The following is a 12,270-nucleotide window of genomic DNA, read 5'->3' as shown; positions in this document are numbered from 1 at the left end:
AAAGAGAAACAAAGAACATCAGCACCAGTGCAACCAGCAATGATAGAAGAAGAAAGCCCAGTTGAAGCAGAAGACCTGCTCCAACCACCAAGAACTGGAGAAATGAGGAAAGATTTTTACGACACTAACTATTTGCCATTTCCTAGAAGAAACAGAAGACTGCAGTCGGATGAGCAGTTTGGTAAGTTTGTAGAGGTCATTTAGAAATTATATGTCAACATACCTCTGCTCGATGCCATACAGGTACCTACATATGCAAAGTACATCAGAGATATTCTTAACAAGAAGAGACCACTACCCACCATTGAGGTTATCAAGCTGACAGAAGAATGTAGTGCGGCCATCCTCAATAAGCCACCAAAGAAGAAGGAAGATCCCGGATGTCCCACTATTGACTGCTCGATCGGAAACCAACACTTCAACAATGCACTTTGTGATCTCGGAGCAAGTGTCAGTGTGATGCCAGCATCAGTCTACAAAAAGCTTGAGCATGCAACCTTAGAACCAACATCAATGTGCCTACAACTAGCGGATCAATCGGTTCGACACCCGTTGGGCATCACCGAGAACATTCCAGTCAAGATCAGAGATTTCCTTGTGCTAGTAGATTTCGTAGTACTGGACATGAGTCCTGACTCAAAAGTGTCCATCATCCTTGGAAGGCCATTTCTGAGCACTGCCAATGCCCACATTGATGTCGGAAAAGGAGAAATCAAGTTCAACATAAACGGTCAAGAAGAACACTTCACATTCAAACCCAGACCAGAGAGAGACTCTACAGTGAAGGAAGTTCATGAAGAACCACTGGAGACACCATCTCCGGAGGAAGGTAACTCAGAAGATTAAAAGATTTGGAGGTCCAACTTGGGGGACCTAAAAATCCCAAACCCTCACCGGGAGGTAAATCGGTATTTATCTGCATTATTAATTTTATCATATTTAAATTCTTGCATAATTAATTCTTGCATTAGTCATATATATTCATAGCATAATTATAATAATCAAAAAGCCCCATATAAATAATATTCGTGGTGTGTAACAACCCATATTTATTAATTATTGTGGAGGCACAAAAAAATATTTCCCATTATCATTTTAATTTTCAATTCTCATAGATTGTCCTGTATTATAATTAATTATATTAATCTTCTAGAAGCATGACCCACACTCCTTGGGTCCCACATGTCATACACTTCACCTCACATACATCCCATCACATAATTTCATCCACCAATATGTTTCCACTTACCTGACATCTTTTCACCATCCAACAACCACCACACAACATTATTCTGCGTGAGATCAAAGCAAGGAAGCAAGTGGAGGAGGCACACCCAGGATGGGCATCACAAGTGGGCGCCCGCCCACCTACCAAGGGTGCCCGCCCTGTTCCCTCTTCCTCCTATAAATAGCCACATTCTACCTTCATCTTCTTCACACAAACACTCCAGAAAACCACACAAGTTTCAGTTTCCCGAGAAGGAGCTCTTGTAGAGAAGAGAAAAGAGTAGAGAGAAAGAGGAGAGTGGAATAAAAGGTTGGGAGTTCTTTCGAGAGAGTGATTATCACCTAGCAAGTAGTGATCCCGTTGTCTAAGCGGAAGTAAAAGTTGTTTAGGGGGGAGGCTCTACCGAAATAAAAACTTATCTTGAACGATTAAACCCTGGACTACTGACACTCAGGACAGCTGACCACTAACATTTTCTCTCACATTTTCCACTAGTTGTGTTTTTGCCAACTTTTGTTTGCAGGATGTTTAAGAAGGTGAAGAACGCAGGGAAGGCTCTCAAGAACATTGGTACAAGGAGTTCAGCCCGACACTCCTCACAGCCATTAGAGATGAGCATCGACCCGACACCCACACAAGCTCCGTCATCCTCATCAGGTCAGCAAGTTAAGGTCCTTCTCAAGATAGGAGACCTTGGACTGAAGACCCGAAGAGAGAAGGAAGTCTATCAGCAATTGAAGAACAAAGATTTTATTCACACCCCTACTCTCGATCCAATCTTACTACAAGAAACAGGTATGGACACTGAATTTGACTTAATTTTTCAGATGATAGGTTGGACAAATTTTTGGAATATAACTGAGCTGGGTTCTCGTCTTCTCACCCTCGAATTTCTTTGCACTTTACAATACTATGAGGGGAGAATTGTTTTTCGGATGTTCAAACAGGAGATTATGTTGTCTTGGAGAGAGCTGAGCGACCATCTTGGTTTCTCTTCAAGATGCATCCTGAACATTGACTCCGATCTACCTAACTTTGAGAGACACCAGTTTTGGAGAGAAATATCTAGAGATAATTTTTATAGTCAAGCCCGAACCAGTGACATGGAACACCCCACTCTTAGGATGTTCCACAAATGGCTTGGGTACAATCTTTTCTATCGTGATGATATTAGGAAAGTAAGAGTAGGAGATTTACAACTTTTATATGCTGCTATTAGTAAAGTACCCACTTCACCTGTTACACTATTAGTTTCTCATTGGCTTAGTATACCTAGTCTTCAGGGACCAGTAGGATGTACTTCACTTATCACTCGTCTAGCCTCTAAGCTTCATTTACTAGAAAACTCATCGTTGGACTTCATAGATGAGTTAAGAATTTATCATGGCTATGACATATTTAGACAGGCTCGGATGTTAAAGAAAGAGGGGAATATAATATATATGCTATATGATGATAGAGGCAAGATTCGGTTACCTAACCCGAACCTTGGCCTATACGTTGTTCAAAATTTTTTGATTGAGATTGCAGCAACACCAGTGAACCAGAGAGCTCCACAGCGAGTGGCATCTGAAAGGATGACCACCCATCGAGAACGCACCTGGTATGGAGCTGACTTTGGACCAGAAGAAGCAGCGCACCTGCATTATTGCGATTACAACCCTTGAGTCCTTCGAGACCCATGGGTTCGTCATGCGCAACCACAAGAGCCAACAGAGGAGACATGGCCGGAGAGCCAAGATTACCAGTGGACAAACCCGCCTTTCCATACGGGCAGGTACTCCACTGATCCATATGGAGCTTCAGGATCCAGACCTCCGCCCCAATTTGATGCAGGACGATACTCCGACGCCTCCTACGCTTTCACGAATGACTACTATCAAGAGGCCAGTGCTTTCTTCACTCGTACCGACAACACTCTCCTCGACATCCAGAACACGCAAGCAGAACATGGAAGACTCCTAGAAGAACAACAAAAATGGAACCAGGACCATGCTACTGCAGTACAAGAGCAGAGACAAGATACAACAACAATGAATGACAACATCACAACTATGATGCGGTTCTGGAACATCGGGTAAGACCGACGTCAACATCCAGCTTGGGGGAGTTCCTCCCCAATTTATCAAGTAAGTTTTTATTTTCTCTTCTTATTTATTCTATTTTGTCTTAGTGTTTTATTTATCTTAAAAAGGAAAAAACTTAGAAAATCAAATAAATATTTTCTTGCTTTAATTTACTGCATTTTATAAACATGAAAACAAAATAAAAAGAGTGTGTAGATAAGTGTGCTTTATTTTCCTGCTAAGTTTAATCTCTAGAAAAATAAAAGACCAAAAAGATACATGATGGAAATAATGAACAGTTGCTCTGCTTGCTTACATGTACCTAGCTTCTATATTAGAGTTCTTCCATGAATTACTAAAACTAAAATTACTATCTTTGGGAAGCATAAAATTAAAGCCTAGGTAAGAGAAAGGCATAATATAAAGTTGAGCTACTGTTTATCTTGTTCCTACTACACTAAGTTCTGGAGATTTATTTTGAAAACTTACAAATCACATGATGAGTTCCTAGCATTACAAAACTACCTACCGCAGCCATACTTGCTATAACATCTTTTACTATATTTACATTGAGTTTGATCGAGCTGTGTAGACACTTAGGAGCTTTTCATGTGGTTAAATTAAGATATTCACTTGCACACATCTACTACACCATCCATCACCAATCATTAAAATTGCTAAAAATATTATCACTCACTGTCTAGAATATTGTTATTCTCTCTCTAAAAAGATTTAATGCAGAAGAGGCATGGGTTATGCAAAAATATGCGAGGAAATAAAAAGGGGCAAGTGCCCGGAACCTCGAAAAAGAAAGAAAAAGAGTGAGACGAGAGGTAAAAATGGACAAGTGTCCGGAGTAGAATTAGGGGTACAAAGATGCCCACTTGAGCGAAAAAAATGGACAAGTGTCCGACAGTAGAATTAGGGGTGTCTACTACCCACCTGAAAAAAGAAAAAAAAAGAGAAAAAAAGATAGCCCATGTTCTCCCAAAGCAAAGATCAAAGAAGAGGAGAGATAGCAATATGAGGAGCAATGAGAAGTAAGTTTCATTATCACTTATACATTTTTATCATCACTATCATTTACTCCACCACACATGCCTATCTTGATTTAATTATATGTTGAGTTCCTTTGGATCCATGACTCGATTAGACAACATATGTATGAGCTGTTTTTCACACCTATGAGCTCCACTTAAATATTCCATTAGCTATAGGTAAGTGACTTTATGGTAAGGATCCACAAATACCACATATAGAGAGACTTGAGAGATTATTGCTGGGAACTCTGAGTTTTATTTTGAAAACTTATGAAAAACTCTGGAACACAGGTGAAGTATAGACAGGAGGGATAGTGCTTGACTTAACTATTTTGTCTTTCGATTACTTAAGATTTAAGTGCAGGTACTAAACTCCATAACACTTCACTCTAATCTGGAAGAAATTTTATGTAAAAGCATGTGTGCCTGTCAGGATAGAAAATATCGAAGCAACTTCTGATTCGTCTGAGTTTAGCTATTTGCTCAGGGACGAGCAAAGGGTAAGCTTGGGGGAGTTTGTTGACGGTCCTTAAGTACTAAAATTAATAATCAAATAAACATAAAAAAGGATCAATATGAAACAAACATCTAGAATTAGGGTTTTATCTGACAGAATTCCACGAGCTTTGGTGTTTATCTATTTCTGCAGGGGGTTATCAGAGAATATGGAGAGAAGGCCCACATGTCATGTTTACAACGAGATAATTACATGCCGCGCAATTTTCCTCAATCTAGAAGAGTCCAGAAGCCACGGGAACGAACGAGAGCACGATCGGGCTCGGGGGGCAGGGCGCAAGCCCACCCCCCTTGGGCGCCCGCCCAGGGTTGGAACCCAATCGTGACTCTGCTTCGGGACTACGCTCCACCGACCTAAAGGATCAATCTAAACCATACAATCTATGTCGGTTTGATCCAATGGCTCACGTTCACTTGAGGGGACTATAAAACCAAGGCCAAACCCCCCTGGAGGAGAGGAGAAGAAATCATTATTCAGAGGTAGCCATCAAAGTTAGGGTTTAGAGCTTCTCTCCCACAGAGAATTAGAATTAGCTACTCCCTAATCCTTCAAGTTTAGAGGTTTGATTAGATAGCAATTAGAGAAGTAGAGCACTACGCTCTGGATTCAGATCTTCGGTAATAAAGATTGGTATTGTTCATATCTTTCTCTAATTCTTTGTTCTAATTGCATTATGTCTCTAATTATTATGTTCTTAGTTTGTTCTAGTTCTATATTTGATATAGTTCTAATTGATAATGAGTTTATGTATAAGTTTGCAAAGCGCTTAGCTCTTGACGCGAGGGAGTTAGGTGATAGATCACATGTGAGCGTGGTGCTTAGATGTTATTTATGTGCAAATGTATCCTATTGGTCGGGTCGTGTGGTAGTTCGCGATAGTGACAGCTTCGTTGATTCTTATATAGTCCACCCTCCGTTGATAGGACAGGCATAACCGGTATTGTGGAGTAAGTCATGCGATGCTCTGATTTACTTTATCAATGTTCCTTATACATAAATGAAGAGTCTTTTATGCTATATATGATCTTGTAGATAACTAGAGTAGATTATGACTTAGTAGTTAGTAGATAACTTAGAATCCATTCTCTAGCTAATCCGACATCACCTACATATATGAGAAGTAGTCTATTTTCTAATCGCTGTGTTATCTACCCATGAACTTATACTTTATTATCACTATCTTTATGGTTTACCCCCTGCTAAAGTAAGTGACTGTGTGACGAGTTTCTCATTAGTAATCATGTTCTTGCAAGTTTATCTCTAGTCTATGCCTTGATAGATTTTGCCCCCTTTACTTTAATTTCATCCCTTGAGCAAAATTACAAATAACGATACCTGGAATACTTATCCTGGTGAAATGCTACAATGAGGTGTTTTATCTGTGCGCTTGCGGATAGAATAGATTATTTTCTAGAGAGTTTTTACATTTATAAATACCTTTGTACACTCTGGCACCATGCTGGGGATGACAACCTAGTATCTAAGTGGTGTTAGCTAGTGTCAACAAGGGTTTCTTCCCCGAGTGTCTGAGATGCGGCGCTCGGGGAAGAGGGTTTCTTCCCCGAGTGCCTGGGCTGCGGCGCTAGGGGAAGAGGGTGTCTTTCCCGAGTGTTGTACTCGGGGAAGAAAAATTTTTTAAAAAAAAAGAGAGAAGGAAACGGCGCCGTCTGCTCACCAACGGCCTCAACTCTTCCCCGAGTGCTAGACGGCTCTCGGGAAAGCCTTCCCCGAGTGCACGATTTTCGGCTCTCGGGGAAGACGCCTTTCCCGTGAAGAGATACCCGGGCTCTCTTCCCCGAGTGTTGCACTCGGGGAAGGCTTCCCCGAGTACAACTGGGCCTTCCCCGAGTGCATTTGACACTAAGGGAAGCTGCTGCTTCCCGTAGTGTTATGATGTCGTTACTGATCCAAGGGCCACACCAACCTAGCAATTATATTGATGTCTACCTACACCCACTGGTGGATGAGCGAAAGGAACCGTGGACAAATTAAAGGTCAAGGTGTGGAATGAGTACAAGAAAGAACACTTTTTATTGTTGCTGTTTATAACAATCAGTGACCTACAGGGCCTTAGTTGCTTTTCTAGACAACTTAGGAAAGGATACAAAGGATGTGTGGTTTGCATGGACAACACGGATGCTAAAGAGCCATTTATCTTTATGGCCTCGGAAAAAATGTATCTTTCTTATATGGCCCTTTTTATTTTGAAATTACTTGTATGGCCTCAAAATGAAAATTTCTTCCTTCTATGGGCTTTCGTCTGTTTTTTGCACCTAACAATGTTAAGTCAAGGATAAAATGATAATTTTGCCCCTAGTAAAAAAATGCAGAGTTTTATTACGCAAATAAATTTTAAAATATACAGGTAAGTTTAGAGTAATATTACGCAAATATGTTTTAAAATGTACAGGTAAGTTTGTAGTAATATTACCCAAATAAGTTTTAAAATGTATGGTAAATAAATAAAACTCTGTATTTCTTCGCTAGGGGTAAAATAGTCATTTTACCATTGACTTAACAATGTCAAGTTCCAAAAATGGACGAAAGGCCATAGAAGAAAGAAAATTTTATTTTGGGACCATACAAGTAAGTTCAAAATAAAAAAGAACCATGCAAGGAGCAAGGGGGAAGATTCACTTAAGACTCATTTGGACATATTATGGATTCGTAGAAGAGATCTGGGAGCTAGACTTGATCAAAGTTAGCCAAACAGCATTTTTTAATTATTCTAATTCCAGGAATACAATTTTGTTTTGCAACCAGCCAAGAATAATGGAAACGAAACAGTTTCCAGCTGATTCAATTCTGGACATATCAATTCCTAGAATCTGATTCATGGAAACTGATTCAATTCTAGGGAACCAAACGGCCCCCTAACAATAATTAAAGCTGTAACGTCCAGGGCTCAAACTAGGAGCAGGAGATTGTGGATGACACGGGCCGCAAGCTGATCTGGGATATCGAATAGTAGGAGAACTTGACGGCATAGCTGGGACCCATGCCGATGGGGCTGCCGCTTTTGAGAGTACAGCACTGGCCGTCGCTGTCCACGCTGAGCACGTCCGGGTCGACACCCATGGAGGAGCTGAATCCGCGGCAGGACAGCTTGACGTTTGTCTGCGTGCAGATGCACTGGTTCTCCACAGCTACCGTGTAATTCATGTAGCCTGCTTTGACGCTCGACGGCACTGCGGTCTGAGTGACGGTGAGGTCTGTCAGCTTGCAGTTCTGTGCATTTCCTGCTACCGCAAATAAATGGGACACGATGATAGTGAGGGTTCATGGGGACAGAGCGAGTAATAAGACGAGAGAAATGCATGTATGGAAGACCATCTACCTGAATTGCAAAGGCAGAACAGTAGCAGGAATGGCAAGAATTTTTGCATCAGATTACCACCCTCCATTTGTCCTAGCTATGCCCTGTCTTAGCTTCTCAGCGGATGCGTGGTTTGTCATCATCATCTTGGTCAGATCCAACTTAATAGACTGCTCGTCAATGCGGGGATATCGATTTTTATTTTTAAAATATAAGTGAAGATATCTATGTTGAGGCATGGATTGAATGGGCAATTATTATGTCTCAAAAATTTAGTCAAAATTTGTGGCATTATCATTCAACAAGGGAGAATGCATGCAAGATCCATTCCAATCTATTTGAATTTATTTCCTGATTTAAGTATCCTCTCTCCAGGATATATACAGTTCTTAAAATTGAGTGTACTAATACGGAAATGATTTATGGAGTAGTTGATCCTATGTTAGAGCAATTATATTCTCCCAAACATTTTAACTTTAGTCTACCCAGAAAATCAATCCTTACGATGATTTAGGATCCTAAATAATCATAAGGATTGATCTTCTATCTATACTAAAATTAATGGCATCCAAACAAGGCCTCCAAAATCAAAGTAAGAATTGATTTTCTAGCTAGACTAAAACTAAAGGCATCCAAACAAGACCTTAATCTCGGTGGTAGTCAAACATGGTTGATTACTATGTTAGCAAGAGGTAGCCTCAAAATGTGTGATGAGTTAGACTATAAGATGGAACCTTCTGAGCGTTTTACAGCTAGTAACTTATTTTAGTCCACATATGTAATCTCATGGTCTATGTTGGGAAGCAAGCTCTCTCCTAAACCATCAGCGGTGGCAGAGGGTTCGGAGATCCCATGCTCTCAATTGGAAAGAACAAGAAAACTAAAAAGATAGAAAGGAACAAGGAAAATAATATCACATTTTCCTTCGTTGTCGGCAGTTTGTAACACTGTATTTAATTTATAGATACAGAAGCCAAATGGTCAGTCTTAAGATTATAGCATACCCAATTCTACCTACTGCATTCCTAGTATATCCAAGGGGGCATAATGGCTTTCGCCTAGATTTGCTGACTCCATGGTCCCCGCTTGCCTAGCTCGTCATGTCTCACGACCAGGAAACACCCTTAATAAAACTTTACAAAACATTACTATTAAGCATAAATTTTGCTTTCACCCTGACCCAATCAAATTACTACCCTAGGTGCAATTGGAAAAAGCCTCCTTTATCTCTAAGTCCAAACAGGGTGATATCTAGCCCAAACTCCTCAGCGGTGGAAGAAAGAGGTGGCTATGATACTGTAATTTGGATTGGGCATCGGTTTGTAGGTTTGGTGGAAAACTAAATGGGCTTGAGCCTATATATTGTAGTGGCGGGTCTCATGCCATCTCTGTAAATGGTTGGTATTTTCAGAGGCAAATCTATTTCCTATAAAAACAACTATGTATTTTTTAAGCAGAGACACTTTTTGACAAACCTGATAAATCAATATGGTTTTCTCTTAAAATTATTTTGTAGTCAATTGTTCTTTCCTCGTTGTAAATCAAAGGGAGATTAGTGTGCTTCCCATGATTTGAAGGTTAATTGTTATTTTACACTTATTTATTATTTTACTCACAATGAGGGCCGGATACATTAAAAAAAGATTTAAATAATTAAATGATGTTACCAACCCTAACATTATCATAACCTTCCATGCTTCCGCCAATTGTTGATTAAGCATGTGCAACTTGTTAAAGTTTCAAATACGTGCAAATTTTACTACAAAAATCCTTTCAACGATGCTGTCCACATATTTGATATCAAAATAGAGGTTCAAATCCGGGAGCTTCTGTAAATGGGGCTGCGGTAAACTCTGACTTCATTTGATCGAGGAGAAAGTACAATGTTAAATAAAGAAGGGCAAAGTTATATTTAGACTTCAAAATAGGTGTAAAAGCAAAAGAACCCCAAAGAGCAAGCATTGTTTTTTTTTCAAAATATAAAGTGGTTGCGCGTGGGTTCACTATACAGTCCTCTGCGTTAATCAACCGGCAAAAAATCGTAATTTTGTGGTACATTTTAGTGCTCATTTCGACGAGAGAGAGAGAGTGTGTGCGCGAGTGTGGCAGTGTGCCTCCGGCATGTGGTACCTAACCAAGGTAGAGTGATGCAGCATGCTAAGGCCTTGTTTAGTTTCAAATTTTTTTAGAAATCGACACTGTAGGCATTTTCGTTTATATTTGACAAATATTATTCATAGACTAATTAGACTCAAAAGATTCGTCTCGTTAATTCCGACCAAACTGTGTAATTAATTTTTATTTTTGTCTATATTTAATACTCAATGTATATGTCTAAATATTTGATGTGACGGAGAATCTGAAAAATTTTGTAAAATTTTTTGGGAACTAAACAAGGCCTAAACCATCTGAAGAACTGGGTTTTCTTGCTGGACTATGCGTTACATATGCATGAAAATAGTATTGTTGGGCAATATTAAACTGCTCTCTCGTAGGAGTATACAGGTACTCCCTCCGTGTCCTGAAATAAAATACATTGTGACTTCTAAAATTTGTATTAAAATATAATGTATTCTACATAATGACTATGTTTCGATTGATTTGGCACGGTTTGTTAAAAAGAAAGCTGTGATTTGAGGAGAAACTGTATGCTTGGAATTATCTATGGGTACATACTCTATTTAAGTGTTCCCTTAATTTGTATTAACATTTTTAGGACAGAGGGAGTACGATGTAAAAGTGCTCCATAAATGATGCGATAAGAGCAGGTTGCGGCAATGGATTCTGATCCTATGTATCTCCTCTTTTCAAGCTTCCCATTGCTGACACGATTCAGAAATCAAATAACAGGGAACGTACATCCTTCTGTTCCATATTAACTTCTCCCTTGATATCTGGTATCTGAATAATACAAGGAGGTTTCTGCATGCATAGCCTCAATTTTGGGTAATTTAATACGCGACTTGATTGCTTACTAATTCCCTGCATGCAGCTCCGAGATCTTCGTTTATTCTGAAATAAAATCACGTTGGCAGTTGGTGTATAAATAAGGTGTATACCTAAGATAGTTTCCGCACAGAAACCACATAGAAAGAGCACAAATGGAGACCGTGCAGATGACGAAGAACATCGCGTTCTTGCTGCTGCTGCTGTTCAGCCTTTGCAACCCAGGTACACATCGTCGTCTTCCCCAACCATCGGTTCTCTCTATCTCTATACATATACCATGATGATTCAAGAACTCCATTTTTCTTGAATGAGCGATCGAGCAGGGAACGCAGGCTACTGCAGCCTTTCAGACCTGGCCGTGACGCAGACAGCGGTGCCATCGAAGGCGAACGTCTACGCGGTGACGGTGGAGAACCGGTGCATCTGCACGCAGGCGAACGTCAAGCTGGCGTGCGGCGGCTTCAGCTCCTCCGTGGCCGTCGACCCGGCAGGCGTGCTCAGCGTCGACGGCGACGGCAAGCTCTGCACCCTCAACGGCGGGCGCCCCATCGGCATGGGACCCGAGTACGCCGTCAAGTTCTCCTACGCCTCGCCGTCCGGCCAGTTCGGCTTCAAGCCCGTGTCGTCTTCCATTGCCTGCTCCTGATGAACTGAATAGATGGAGGACTTGGCAGTTAGCACTGCCATTAATTCTCTCCATCTTCTTTAATTTTCCACGGCGATGTTTCGAACAATTTACGGTGAATAATTCATCGGGAGGGCCATTCTGGTTTGATTTCTGTCACTAGATAGTAGTAGTCCTAAAGTGTTTGACAAGTTATGCATGTATGGAAAAAATCTTGTTGCAATTTGCAAGATCGTCCGCACGATATTTTAGCTGTCCTAGTTATCCCGGGTCGTTGCTAGTGGGATATATTTGTTTGTATCTTTTTTTATTAAAAAATAAAACAGCGCAAAACGCTGGCACTCACTCATGGGCCTATAAAACATGCACGCACAGTCAGCTAACGACGCATATGGATGTCCAGAAATCCAAAAAAAATGACAATCATTCTGTGTTATCATCAATATGGATAATTTTAGTATTATATAGTTAAGGATATTTGGTAAGTTGAGTATATTAAAGTTTTATATGGCTATAATCATATTAACTT

General features: G+C 40.3%; 1 protein-coding gene across 1 annotated transcript; it reads right to left on the bottom strand.

Annotated features, from left to right (window-relative positions):
- On the bottom strand, positions 7,593-8,285 carry LOC8064779. Its single transcript, XM_002449530.2, has 2 exons — positions 8,189-8,285; positions 7,593-8,090 (listed from the first exon to the last, which is right to left on the bottom strand). Exons 1-2 carry the CDS (start codon positions 8,253-8,255, stop codon positions 7,762-7,764), a joined length of 396 nt encoding a protein of 131 aa, XP_002449575.1. The 5' UTR covers positions 8,256-8,285; the 3' UTR covers positions 7,593-7,761.

This window comes from Sorghum bicolor, chromosome 5 (assembly GCF_000003195.3).
Source record: "Sorghum bicolor cultivar BTx623 chromosome 5, Sorghum_bicolor_NCBIv3, whole genome shotgun sequence".
Classification (NCBI taxonomy): domain Eukaryota; kingdom Viridiplantae; phylum Streptophyta; class Magnoliopsida; order Poales; family Poaceae; genus Sorghum; species Sorghum bicolor.
Note: the sequence above shows the minus strand (reverse complement) of the source record. Positions and strands in the feature narration are given on the sequence as shown.

What these genes read in the sequence shown, in the direction of transcription:
- LOC8064779 (XM_002449530.2), bottom strand. Translation starts at nt 8,255, where the DNA reads ATGGAGGGTGGTAATCTGATGCAAAAATTCTTGCCATTCCTGCTACTG. An exon ending in GTTCTGCCTTTGCAATTCAG is followed by an intron (nt 8,091 to 8,188) that starts GTAGATGGTCTT and finishes TTGCGGTAGCAG; the next exon opens with GAAATGCACAGAACTGCAAG.